Genomic DNA, 14,823 nt, shown 5'->3' with positions numbered 1-14,823 from the left:
GGTTGGGTAGCTCAGATAATAGAGCACTTGCCCGTGAAAGACAAAGGTTGTATACATGGAAGAAGCCTGGAGATACTGGAAGGCATCAGATAGATTATATAATGGTAAGACAGAGATTTAGGAACCAGGTTTTAAATTGTAAGACATTTCCAGGGGCAGATGTGGACTCTGACCACAATCTATTGATTATGAACTGTAGATTAAAACTGAAGAAACTGTAAAAAAGGTGCGAATTTGAAGAGATTGGACCTGGATAAGCTGAAAGAACCAGAGGTTGTAGAGAGCTTCAGGGAGAGCATTAGGGAACAATTGACAAGAATGGGGGAAACAAATACAGTAGAAGAAGAATGGGTAGCTTTGAGGGATGAAGTAGTGAAAGCAGCAGAGGATCAAGTAGGTAAAAAGATAAGGGCTAATAAAAATCCTTGGGTAACAGAAGAGATATTGAATTTAATTGATGAAAGGAGAAAATACAAAAATGCAGTAAATGAAGCAGGCAAAAAGGAATACAAACATCTCAAAAATGAGATCAACAGGAAGTGCAAAATTGCTAAGCAGGCATGGGTAGAGGACAAATGTAAGGATGTAGAGGCATATATCACTAGGGGTAAGATAGATACTGACTACAGGAAAATTAAGAGACCTTTGGAGAAAAGAGAACCACTTGCATCAATATCAAGAGCTCAGATGGAAACCCAGTTCTAAGCAAAGAAGGGAAAGCAGAAAGGTGGAAGGAGTATATAGAGGGTCAATACAAGGGTGATGTTCTTGAGGACAATATTATGGAAATGGAAGAGAATCTATATGAGGATGAAATAAGATATATGATACTGTGTGAAGAGTTTGACAGAGCACTGAAAGACCGAGGTCGAAACAAGGCCCCGAGAGTAGACAACATTCCTTTAGAATGACTGACAACCATGGAGGAGCCAGGACTAACAAAACTCTACCATCTAGTGAGGAAGATGTACGAGACAGGCGAAATACCCTCAGACTTCAAGAAGAATATAATAATTCCATTGCCAATGAAAGCAGGTGTTGACAGATGTGAAAATTACTGAACTGTCAGTTTAATAAGCTACGGCTGCAAAATACTAACACGAATTCTTTAGAGACAAATGGAAAAACTGGTAGAAGCTGACCTCGGGGTACATCAGTATGGATTTCATAGAAATGTTAGAACAAGTGAGGCAATACTGACCCTACGACTTATCTTAGAAAATGGATTAAGGGAAGGCAAACCTACGTTTCTAGCATTTCACAATGTTGACTGGAATACCCTCTTTGAAATTCTGAAGGTGGCAGGGGTAAAATACAGGGAGAGAAAGGCTATTTACAATTTGTACAGAAACCACATGGCAGTTATAGGAGTCGAGGGGCATGAAAGGGAAGTAGTGGTTGGGAAGGGAGTGAGACAGGGTTGTAGCCTATCCTTGATGTTATTCAATCTGTATATTGAGCAAGCAGTAAAGGAAACAAAAGAAAAATCAGAGTAGGAATTAAAATCCATGGAGAAGAAATAAAAACTTTTCAGGTTCACCGATAACATTGTAATTCTGTTAGAGACAGCAAAGGACCTGGAAGAGCAGTTGAACGGAATGGACAGTGTCTTGAAAGGAGGATATAAGATGAACATCAACAAAAGCAAAAGGAGGATATTGGAATGTAGTCAAATTAAATGGGGTGATGCTGCGGGAATTAGATTACGAAATGAGAGGCTTAAAGTAGTAAATGAGTTTTGCTATTTGGGGAGCAAAATAACTGATGATGGTCGAAGTAGAGAGTATATAAAATGTAGACCGTCAATGACAAGGAAAGCATTTCTGAAGAAGAGAAATTTGTTTACATCGAGTATAGATTTAAGTGTCATGAAGTCGTGTCTGAAAGCATTTGTATGGAGTGTAACCATGTATGGAAATGAAACGTGGACGACAAATAGTTTAGACAAGAAGATAATAGAAGCTTTGGAAATGCGGTGCTACAGAAGAATGCTGAAGATTAGATCACATAACTAATGAGGAGATACTGAATAGAATTGGAGAGAAGAGAAATTTGTGGCACAACTTGACTGGAAGAAGGGATCGGTTGGTAGGGCATACTCTGAGGCATCAAGGGATCACCAATTTAGTATTGAAGGGCAGCATAGAGGGTAAAAATCGTAGAGGGAGACCAAGAGATGAATACACTAAACAGATTCAGAAGGATGTAGGTTGCAGTAGGTACTGGGAGATGAAGAAGCTTGCACAGGATAGAGTAGCATGAAGACCGGCATCAAACCAGTCTCTGGGCTGAAGACCACAACAACAACAACAACAACCTTGTACTCACCTGAACAGAAGTCCTAATCCCTCTATACCTAACTTCAACCTATCCATCTCTCTTCTGCTGCCCAACTATGGGATCCAACATTCCACATTCCAAACTGCAGAAATATCAGTTTGGTTTCTCCCGATGATGGCATCCTCCTGAGGAATCCATAGCTAGAGATTCAGATGGGGAACTATATTACTTCTGGAATATTTTGCACAAGAGGATCCCATCATCATTTAGCCTGCGCTTTGTTGGCAGAACACTTAGAAGATACGACAAACCCACTAAAGAGATAGCCTACATTAGACTTGTCCATCCCCTGTTGGAGTATTGCTGTGTGGTGTGGGATCCTTACCAGGTAGGATTGATGGAGGACATAGAAAAGGTGCAAAGAAGGGCAGTTTGTTTTGTGTTATCGCACAATAGGGGTGAGTGTGTCACTGATATGATACGCAAGTTGGGGTGGCAGTCACTGAAACAAAGGAAGTTTTCTTTGCGGCAAGATCTATTTACTAAATTTCAGTCACCAACTTTCTCTTCCGAATGCAAAAATATTCTGTTGACACCCACCTAAGTAGGCAGAAATGATCATCACAATAAAATAAGAGAAATCAGAGCTCAAACAGAAAGATTTAGGTGTTCCCTTTTCCCACGTGCCATTCGAGAGTGGAATGGTAGAGAAGTAGTATGAAAATGGTTCAATGTACCCTCTGCCAGGCACTTAAGTGTGAATTGCAGAGTAACCATGTAGATGTAGATGTAGCCATAAGGAGAGCTGCTTGCCCTCAGAAAAAATTACAGCTGTTGTTTCACCTAGCTGAAAAGCCATTCACAGTACCAACATGGCAAGGTCATGTTAGCTGCTGTTAGAAGGCCATCTGTCTCCCAGACAGATGTCCCTGCACCTACAAAAAAGACCGTTGCCTCTCTTCAAGAACCACATGTTTGTTTGGCCTCTCAACAGATACCTCTTTGTTGTGAGTGCACCGGTGGTACTAATATCTTTACTGTTGAGGCATGCTAGCCACCCCATCACAACAAGGGCCATGATTCATGGCAGGTTATTAGTCCAGCAGAAATGAAGTTTTATGAGTTCTTTCAGAGCTTGCAGAAGTCCAAGCTGTGTCTTTACTAAATACCTGTTCCTATATTTCACAGAGTAGGGTGATAGTTTTCTCTGGGCATAACTCGTTAACGGATCCCCAAATATTAAAAAGTTATTATACCATAGCAGGGACTAAAAGTGATTTAGCTGGTCAGATGCACCGCATTTTGTTCAGGTTGAAAGCAGCCACTATCGAGTTAAGAGCAGATGTCCTGTTTGCCATTCATTCTGCCAAATGAAAGCTGGACCCCTTGCCAGTCAGGAGTGAGTGATGGTGATACAAGTGCTAGTCTGCGCTCTGCTTCAGAAACCATGTGAACATAGAAAATTTCTAAACAGGCTAGATTTCTGACTCCACAGTTTTGTCAAGTAGTTGGAGCACAGTAAATCTTATAAACTGTTTCTTGCATAATGTCAATGTATATTACCATGTGACAAGTGGATTCATTTAAGATTGTTGTTGTTGTTATGGTGTTCATTCCTGGGACTGGTTTGATGCAGCACTCCATGCTACTCTATCCTGAGCAAGCTTCTTCATCTCCCAGTACCTACTGCAACCTACATCCTTCTGAATCTGTTTAGTGTATTCAGCTCTTGGTCTCCCTCTACGATTTTTACCCTCCGCACTGCCCTTCAATACTAAATTGGTGATCCCTTGATGCTTCAGAATATGCCCTACCAACCGATCCTTTCTTCTAGTCAAGTTGTGCCACAAATTTCTCTTCTCTCCAATTCTATTCAATGCCTCCTCATTAGTTATGTGATCTACCCATCTAATCTTCAGCATTCTTCTGTAGCACCAGATTTCCAAAGCTTCTATTATCTTCTTGTCTAAACTATTTGTTGTCCACATTTCATTTCATTTCCATACATGGCTACACTCCATACAAATACTTTCAGACACGACTTCATGACACTTAAATCTATACTCGATGTAAACAAATTTCCCTTCTTCAGAAACACTTTCCTTGCCATTGACAGTCTACATTTTATATCCTCTCTACTTCGACCACCATCAGTTATTTTGCTCCCCAAACAGCAAACCTTATTTACTACTTTAAGCCTCTCATTTTGTAATCTAATTCCCGCAGCATCACCCGATAAATCTTGACTACATTCCATTACCCTCATTTTGCTTCTGTTTATGTTCATCTTATATCCTCCTTTCAAGACACTGTCCATTCCGTTCAGCTGCTCTTCCAAGTCCTTTGCTGTCTCTGACAGAATTACAATGTCATCAGCAAACCTCAAAGTTTTTATTTCTTCTCCATGGATTTTAATTCCTACTCCGAATTTTTCTTTAGTTCCCTTTACTGCTTGCTCAATATACAGATTGAATAACATCAGGGATAGGCTACAACCCTGTCTCACTCCATTCCCAGCCACTGCTTCCCTTTCATGTCCCGCAACTCTTATAACTGCCATGTGGTTTCTGTACAAATTGTAAATAGCCTTTCGCTCCCTGTATTTTTTCCCTGCCACCTTCAGAATTTAAAAGAGAGTATTCCAGTCAACATTGACAAAAGCTCTCTCTAAGTCTACAAATGCTAGAAATGTAGGCTTGCCTTTTCTTAATCTATTTTCCAAGATAAGTCGTAGGGTCAGTATTGCCTCACGTGTTCCAACATTTCTACGGAATCAAAACTGATCTTTCTCAAAGTCGGCTTCTACTAGTTTTTCCATTCATCTGTAAAGAATTTGTGTTAGTATTTTGCAGCCATAGCTTATTAAACTGACACTTCGGTAATTTTCACATCTGTCAACACCTGCTTTCTTTGGGATTGGAATTATTATATTCTTCTTGAAGTCTGAGGCTATTTTGCCTGTCTCATACATCTCGCTCAACAGATGGTAGAGTTTTGTTAAGCCAGGCTCTCCCAAGGCTGTCAGTAGTTCTAATGGAATGTTGTCTACTCCCGGGGCCTTGTTTCAACTTTGGTCTTTCAGTGCTCTGTCAAACTCTTCACACAGTATCATATCTCTTATTTCATCTTCATCTACATTCTCTTCCATTTCCATAATATTGTCCTCAATAACATCACCCTTTTATAGACCCTCTATATACTCCTTCCACCTTTCGGCTTTCTCTTCTTTGCTTAGAACTGGGTTTCCATCTGAGCTCTTCATATTCATGCAAGTGGTTCTCTTTTCTCCAAAGGTCCCTTTAATTTTCCTGTAGGCAGTATCTATCTTATCCCTAGTGATATGCACCTCTACATCATTACATTTGTCCTCTAGCTATTCCTGCTTAGCCATTTTGCACTTCCTGTCAATCTCATTTTTGAGAGGTTTGTATTCCTCTTTGCCTGCTTCATTTACTGCATTTTTATATTTTCTCCTTTCATCAATTAAATTCAATATCTCTTCTGTTACCCAAGGATTTCTACTAGCCCTCATCTTTTTCTTACTTGATCCTCTGCTACCTTCACTATTTCATCTCTCAAAGCTACCCATTCTTCTCCTACTGTATTTCCTTCCCCCATTCTTGTCAATTGTTCCCTAATGCTCTCCCTGAAGCTCTCTACAACTTCTGGTTCTTCCAGTCCATCCAGGTCCCATCTCCTCAAATTCCCACCTTTTTGCAGTTTCTTCAGTTTTAATCTACAGTTAATAATCAATAGATTGTGGCTAGAGTCCACATTTGCCCCTGGAAATGTCTTACAGTTTAAAACCTGGTTCCTGAATCTCTTGCTTACCATTATATAATCTATCTGACACCTTCCAGTATCTCCAGGCTTCCTCCATGTATACAACCTTCTTTTATGATTCTTGAACCAAGTGTTAGCTATGATTAAGTTATGCTCTGTGCAAAATTCTACCAGGAGACTTCCTCTTTCATTCCTTAATCCCATTCCATATTCACCTACTATGTTTCCTTCTCTTTCTTTTCCTACTATCGATTTCCAGTCATCCATGACAATTAAATTTTCATCTCCCTTCACTATCTGAATAATTTCTTTTATCTCATCATACATTTCATCATTCTCTTCGTCATCTGTGGAGCTAGTTGGCATATAAACTTGTACTACTGTGGTAGGTGTGGGCTTCGTATCTATCTAGGCCACAATAATGCATTCACTCTGCTGTTTGTAGTAGCTTACCCGCATTCCTATTTTCCTATTCATTATTAAACCTACTCCTGCATTACCCCTATTTTATTTTGTGTTTATAACCCTGTAGTCACCTGACCAAAAGTCTTGTTCCTCCTGCCACCAAACTTCACTAATTCCCACTATATCTAACTTTAACCTATCCATTTCCCTAAATTTTCTAACCTACCTGTCCGATTAAGGGATCTAACATTCCACGCTCTGATCCGTAGAACTTCACTTTTCTTTCTCCTGATAACAAAGTGCTCTTGAGTAGTCCCCGCCTAGAGATCCGAATGTGGGACTATCTTACCTCCGTAATATTTTACCCAAGAGGACGCCATCATCATTTAACCATCAGTAAAGCTGCATACCCTCGGGAAAAATTACGGCTGTAGTTTCCCTTTACTTTCAGCCGTTCACAGTACCAGCACAGCAAGGCCGTTTTGGTTTGTGTTACAACGCCAGATCAGTCAATCATCCAGACTGTTGCTCCTGCAGCTACTGAAAAGTCTGCTGTCCCTCTTCAGGAACCACAAGTTTGTCTGGCCTCTCAACAGATACCCCTCCGTTGTGGTTGCACCTACGGTGTGGCTATCTTTATCGCTGAGGCACGCAAGCCTTCCCACCAACGGCAAGGTCCATGGTTCATGGGGAAGGCATTTAAGATTAAGGAACTGTAATTGAACTCCATATTTACCAGAATACACTTTATGGTGAGCTGAGAAATGAAATTTTCTGAGATAAATTGCAAGTTCTCCATAAATCTATAAATCTGTGGTGATGCAAGCTCTTAATGTTAACCATGAGGAGGGAATTCTGTTGGATTACTGCATAAACCACATGATCAAGTTATATGTTTTTGATGAGTCTGTTGCAAAATATATATGTAAAGCTCTACAGAATTTAGTCAGCTCCCGTGACATTAAATCTATTTCACAGATGAAACAAGGGAGTAGTCATTTACTTAGGGGGACACATGCAGAGTCCCTGCTTTGTCCCAGTATTTTCAGGTGGCAATAACATCCATCTAAGCTGCCCCTGTAGAATAGAATGGAGAGTTCTTGCTGTTGTTACTGATGAACTAACAATGAGATTCAAACTAACTCTCGAAAAAGTTGGATGTAGATGAAGATGCCAATCACACTTTCACTGAACGGAAAGATGTAATACAAGGCACCCATGGGCAGCCATGCATAAAGAGTTATATACTGTAAGTGCTAATATTATGCAAAAATGGTGTACTAGTTTTAGGAACCACATAGATTAGAAAAATCTTATGTTTGACACTGTGCAAAAAATAGGAAAGTCATCTCAAAGTGTACAGCTTGAAACTACTGCAAAATTGAACCATTGTCGCAACTTGTGGTACAGCATTTGCTAGTAACTTCAGTATAAGCTGTATTTATGAACTGTTGGAAGTTCACTTATTTTGATATACAAGGGAATGTGTACCTGAAGTTCATACAGGAGTTTATGCCTGTCAGTGCAGGAACAGATTTCTTTTATTGCTGGACAAATGAAATTTTGCATACATGTAAAGTTTTTAAATAATTTAGGAACTAATTTCTGCATTGATGTTGTTCCACAGAAATTCAGCAGGAATTGATAGTTGATTTTTGGGATGGAGAATGACGTCACTTGGAAAATTTTTGTGAGTATTGGTGGAAGTGCATTAAATACACTGATGCAGGAATGGACGCTAAGGTGATTTCCACTGGTATGGAGAAAATGATTATTTCTAAATCCAGCAAGACTTAATTTTGCACCTCAGGATACTTAAGAAAATTATGTAAGGTTTTTCAGACGGGTAGAATGTCTGCATGTACATGATGGAAATAATCAACAATAACAGCGCATACCAAAGGCAAGCTTGTGATAAGCCTTTGCAGTTGATGCATGGTCGAGGCAGGCATCCAAATCCCAGTAGCACACACTACAATTGGAGCCATTGTGAGTTGTTGTATGCTATCAGAGCAGTGAAAGTGGATAATGTCTTGGTATGGAATTGACTAGAGATAATGATTTTTGAAGTCTGAAGGCTAATGTCAACTTTAAAGGTGAGGAAAAAGGTTTTAAAACAAATTTAAAGTAAGTGCGAAGCACTTTGAGTGCTTTTGAGTGATTTTTGAGTGTGGAGATGAGTACACAGGGATCCACCGGCCTGGACCCTGCAAAGAGAGACCACCTTGTTGATAGTTCCACCAACCCTGACATCAGCAACAGGATATTAACCTTGATGTGTGGAGGCAAGGTGTGACACTACAATACGATAGCTGAAGGCAGTCAGCATGAGCCATCTAGTGGCAAAAAGGTGATGCTAAGTTGTAGTATTAACATAAAATAAAGTCGAGAGAGGGCAGCAGGGAATGGAGACAGCCAGCGAGAGGCATCTAGTGCCTTAAAAAAGAAACGGTACTGCTAGTCTTACCTGGGGGACAGTACTCCCCCTTTGAAAATATAAATAGTGTGTAAGAAAAATATATAATAAATAAATGAGTAAAAATAACAATTAAGCTTTACTGATGGAAGAAGAATAGATAAACGTAAATAGACTATACGTAATGAACCAGTAATTTTACAATAACTACAAAGGGAGTTCCCCCCACCCCACCCCAAGGTTACACGGATGGAACAGCATAGCCAGCAGGCAGGAAAAAGAACAATGGTCAGAGTCAAGTCGAAGTGGCTCATGGCAGCAGAAGTTTCGCACGTGAACTGGCGAGGCCTTAGTATCCAGTGCATTAACTTTGGTTAATTATTATAAAAGACAGCGCTGAGATGACGTCATGTGGGTTGGAGCAGTGGCATATACATGTTAAAAAGGGTCGCAGAACAACGAGAAGTATATTACACTGATAAGGGCGTCATTGTGCAATACGGCAATGATGATGGCAACCAGGTATTGCCACAGCTTTGGACTCCGCTACGGTATATACAGAGGCAACGGTAAAGAAGAAAATTTGTTAAGTGCGCTGTTTTGGGCCAAGCTCGTGAACATAAGATGTTCCCAGCACCGTGAGCAATTGTAAGTGCGAAACCGTGCCTTAGAACAAAGACCAAAAACAAACAAAAAAGTATTTGTTTTTCCAGTGTAAAAGAAGTATATGTATATATATCTATGTGCTACAAGTGAAAGAGTATTAAATCAGTGCTTACCCCAAAGAGTGGTCCCAGTGAATGTTGTTTGAGTGTTAACCTGAGTCCTTCACCACCTGGTACATGGTTTGGGTACAAGTCATGGAGTACACAAAAGGTCGACAGGAGCACTGGCAGTTGCACTAAGGCAGAGAATTTTGCTGGTGATAGTTGCTCAGAATTGACAACTGTGGATGTCAATGAGCTGGAGGGATCAGAAGACACTACAAGGTACTGTACTTGCAAGTTCCGGATGCTACGTTATTGGTGAAAATGAGTGAGCAGAGTAACTGTGTGAAAGTTTCAAGTGACCCAAATTGAAGGATTAAGGATAAGTGCCGTGATTAAATCCAGAAAGATCATCACAGCTCAGTAGCCTTATCAGTAGTTAGTGTAAAGATATTAGTAGATTAGTAGATGTAATATTCTAGTAATAATCCTTGTGTTGTGAAGGGGAAAGGTGTGTGATGGGATAGAAAAAGTGAGGGTCCTTACTGAAGGACATGTGTCTGGATAAGGGAAGATTAAATAAAATAGAATACCTCAAAGGGAATCAACCCAAGAGTTACTGCGTGAAGTGTTGCCAATTAATCCCCATTATAAAATTCTTGTATAATATAAACAGAGCATGAGGATTGTCAACTACAGGCGCCACGAAGTGGGTCGTGGAGGGCAATCTGTCAGGCAGGTGTGCAGTCGCAGCAAACGAAATCTGATGGAATAATCCTGGGGAGGGCACGACTGCCACAAGGGGAATCACAGTGTGAGTGACTTAGGCTCAGTACAGAGTGATCCCCTTGATAGTAGCTCCAGATATGATATTTTTGATGAAATAAAAGAGGACCAGTTTGCGTTTGTTCTACAATATTATTTTTATTGTTAACCAGTTTTCGGCTTACAAGGCCATCTTCAGACATTTACCAAGTATTATCACCAAAGAAGTTAAATGTTAGCAGACAACATTGGAAGAGAAGTAACACATGTAGACTGAAGTAGAAACATACAGTAAATAACATCTTTGCAATGAAATAGTAAAAACTGAACAGTACATAAACAACAATGGAGTTGACAGGAAAACCTTTAGCACAAAATAGGAATAGCATGCCTACATAACAGTTTCTATTAATAAATGAAACTAATAAAATAAAATAAAATTAGTACTAGACAAGGCTGCATCAGGAGGTATGAAACATGGAGAGTGATACACAACCAATTAAAAGGAGAGACTGTTGTCAATGTAAATACAGAATACATAAGGAACTTAAGCAATATCAACAATATAAACAGGAATTAATAAATGCAGGAAAATGGAGGTGTTTGAGGGAACCTACAGTTTGAGAGTGTGGTGGTACTGCATTTCAACATTAACATTATAATCAAAGCAGTGGCTGTGTACCAGTTTTCATTAAATAAAAGAGCAAAGTAAAATATGAACAGTATTTGATGAGACAACTACAAGGGGTGTTAAACATTGACAGTAATACAAGTGCCAGTTAAAATAAAGCCTTAACTATTGAAACTACAGTCTATGTGGAATACAAAGACAACTTCAACAAATAAAACAACTTAATGAGTACAGGAAAATGGGAGTATGTAGCAAGAGAGAGTGGGAAGTAATGAACAACAAAGATGATTGTATGAAGTTTAGGAGAGGGGAAGGGTTGAGTTGTGTCTGGTCATTTAGGATGAGATCTGGACTGTGAGCAAGATGTTTGTTAATTTCCAGGGCTTCCAGCAGGTTGAGTTTATGGCCTTTGTTTGCTAAGTGAAGTACATGGGACACTGGCTGGTAGTTGTGACCCTCACTCAGTACATGCTCAGCAAATACAGAGTCTGAATTCTGCAACCTCCAGCTGCATTCATGTTCAGCCAGCCTAGTTGATATGTCTCTGCCTGACTGATCAATGTAAAATTTTTCTCAATCAGAACAGGTGATTTTGTATACCCCGCTGTTGGCTAAAAACTGGATCTTGTCTTTTCTATTAAAAATACACTGGGCAGTCTTGTTCCTGACATAGTAGGAAAGCCTATACTTGCAGGATTTCAGTGCTTTGGCTACAATCTGTGATAGCTGACCTAGAAATGGAAGTGTACACCATTTCTTGCAGACAGTGGATGGGGAAGCAGGTGGGGTATAGAGGAGGGGTATAATTTTCCGTTTTTGTTTCCTGTGCAAGATGTGGCCAATAAGGACTGAATTGTAGCCATTGGCTGTGGCAATAAATTTTATTGTATCTATATTCTGACAGAGCTGATGCACAAGCCTAATGTCAGTCCTGTGGAATTGAATGACTTGAGACTGGCCACACAGACATGCCTCACACAGAACTATTTCCAGTTCCAAGGGACTCTTTATAAACAATTAGATGGCTTAGCTATGGGTCCCCAACTGTCTCTTCTTTTAATTGGTTGTGTATCACTCTCCATGTTTCATACCTCCTGATGCAGCCTTGTCTAGTACTAATTTTAATTTATTTTATTAGTTTTGTTTATTAATAGAAACTGTTATGTTGGCATGCTATTCCTATTTTGTGCTAAAGGTTTTCCTGTCAACTCCAACTATTCAGTTTTTACTATTCCATTGCAAAGATGTCATTTACTGTATGTTTCTACTTCCGTCTACATGTGTTACTTCTCATCCAATGTTGTCTGCTAACATTTAACTTCTTTGGTGATAATACTCAGTAAATATCTGAAGATGGCCTTGTAAGCCGAAAACCGGTTAACAATAAAAGTAATATTGTAGAACAAAAGCCAACTGGTGCTTTTCATATATTATAATGTTGCTCTACCAAGAACCAACGCAAGATTCTAGTAATAAAATAAAAGAGTATTATATTTTTGGGATTGCAATTTTAATAAGTGAACCTGAACAAAATGTGGTGAGACAAAAAGCCAGTGCAACAACATTTAATTGACAAATTTGGGATCCCTGGGCTCTGAAAATTGACTTGGGAAAAGGTATGGTTGCAAATGTGCCCATGAGACATAGCTCAGAACCTAATAAGGTGGAACAATTGAAAAGCACAGAAGTACCTGACAATGAAACAAAAAGTATATACAGATTTGTGCTCCATGGGAAGTCTGAATGGGAACTGCCCTTCAGGCTATTAAGTCATGTGGGCTTGGGTGGGGGTTATAATTTGCAAACTGCATAGGTTTTATGTAATTGCATTTAAAAATGGAATTCGTGTTCCAAAACTGGTCATTGAAATAAAGAAATTTTATCTGTGGTGACAGGAAAGATATGTTCCTACCCATTTTCCATCACTGTATATGATAATACTGTTCTATGATGGGATTATGTAACAACATTGCAGACTGGTGTCAAAAACTGAACTTCACGAATAATACAAATGAGCTTAAAGGCATAGGCAACTCAACTGATAACAGTTGTGTTAAACCAGGAGTAATACAATAAATATATCTGCATTCTATGGTTTATTGACATAATACTGATACAAATAATTCTGTTACCAAGCACCAAGTTGTAGATGGACACTTTACGAAAAATTATACAAACTGATGGCAGTTATACCAATGTCCAGGAAGTGCAAGTGAAATTCAGAATTCTGGCAGAATCACAAGTCCATTGACATACTAACCTAGAGAATACTGAAGTCCAAGTTCCAATACAGCATTCAGATTCTAAGTTCAGAGCACAGCCACATCAACATTGAGCAGCAATAACACTGCAAAGCAGCACTTCCAAGTTGTGGAGTAGAACATAGCACGATAAGAACTGGCTTATAGATGTCAGTAGCAGTGTTAAATAAGGCTCCACAGATAATGGAGCCGGCAGCTGGGGTCGCTGTATATTCTGGGCAGCCAATTGCTGAGTTTTATGGGTGGCCAAACGCTGTGGTTTGAAGCTTGTGCATGCAAGGCAGCCTACAATGTTAGCAGCATGCCACACACAAAGAATAGCAACTGATGCATGTAATGGAGTGCGCAGCTGCTCAGTGTGGAGCTTTAATAGTGGTGGATATGGCGGGTTTGAAAAGTTGTTGATTGGCAACACTGTACTTTATGCTGCACACTGATGTTGTACATTGGTGCTGTGATAGAAGATGCCTAAAAAGCTGTATTAGTTTCAATAGCTTAGACATTTGAAACAACCATGCTGCATTTCCATCCACTGTCAGATTATATCAAACTAGCTGCACAAACATCCTCTCAGAAAAATTCTTATTTTGCCTTCTCTTGAATGGACATACACCCATAAAAAAAATTGTGTGACAGTGCATAAACTCATATTTGCTCATATATGAGCTATTCAAAGGAACCATCCTAACATTTGTGAGTTAGGAAATCTATGAAGAAAAAAAAAAAAAAAAAAAAAAAAAAAAAAAAAAAAAAAAACAAATAAATCTGGAGGCCAGACAGGGATTTGAAAGTTGCTTCTAAAAATGAATCCACTTTACCAAGTGCCTTTCTTGGTATGTGTTCTTTAAATCTGCCAGTGCACCACCCACCATTCATTTGTAGCTGAGTGGCTGACAGTCTTCATGTTTTCTAAGTTATGTTTGAAGGACTGACCGAAAGTGCTTGGTTCCCTTTCTCTCTTTTTAGCTTGAGCGTTACTGAGCAAACATTAATACAAGGTCTGTCTCAAATCATATATCGTTGTATTTTTCCCTTTCTTAAATGGTTTGTAGGTACTTTGTCAGGCAGACTGTGAAATCAATATTCCATTTTCTTCACGATATTTCAAAGATGAATGGTGGTATTAAGAATATGTCAGCTCAGATACCTAGTTTCTCTGTTCTTGAACCCAGTGAGGTGAGCTACATTAGGTGCAGTTGAAACAGATAAATTTTATAACCATACTAACTTTTTTTGCTAAAACAATTAATCTCTTGTACTAAGTAACAGAGCTTTGAATTACAATGTATGTTTATTTGAACAATGTAGCAATACTGGAATGAGAGGACCACTTTCAAGAAAAAAGAAAAAAAAATGTTCTGATTTTTATCAGCAAAGGAGCAATAAGGTCACCACAGTGAGATAATTTACAGAATAATTTTAAACATACCTTGAAAAAGTCTTCATGCAACTGTTTCAACATTTCAATATTTTCTTTCATAGTATCATATTTTTCTTTAGCTGCCTTCATGTGTCTGTGAAGTAATGTAAATAATTTCTTTTCCTGATGGTAAAAATTGTATACATAAATTAAAA

The 14,823-nt window shown here is 39.1% G+C and overlaps 1 protein-coding gene across 3 annotated transcripts in view; it reads right to left on the bottom strand.

The window, feature by feature from the left end:
- LOC124545399 (synaptonemal complex protein 3-like) overlaps positions 1–14,823 on the bottom strand; it is a 148,921-nt gene that overhangs the window by 68,274 nt on the left and 65,824 nt on the right. For 2 of the 3 annotated variants that reach the window (XM_047124319.1, XM_047124333.1), the window contains exon 3: positions 14,678–14,791. In XM_047124319.1, coding sequence (XP_046980275.1) covers positions 14,678–14,791 — 114 coding nt within the window. Of the gene's footprint in view, positions 1–9,680; positions 9,786–14,677; positions 14,792–14,823 lie in introns of those variants that run through there. The other variant, XM_047124326.1, reaches the window with a different exon arrangement.

Source organism: Schistocerca americana, chromosome 1, assembly GCF_021461395.2.
Source record: "Schistocerca americana isolate TAMUIC-IGC-003095 chromosome 1, iqSchAmer2.1, whole genome shotgun sequence".
NCBI classification, from domain to species: Eukaryota; Metazoa; Arthropoda; class Insecta; order Orthoptera; family Acrididae; genus Schistocerca; species Schistocerca americana.
Note: the sequence above shows the minus strand (reverse complement) of the source record. Positions and strands in the feature narration are given on the sequence as shown.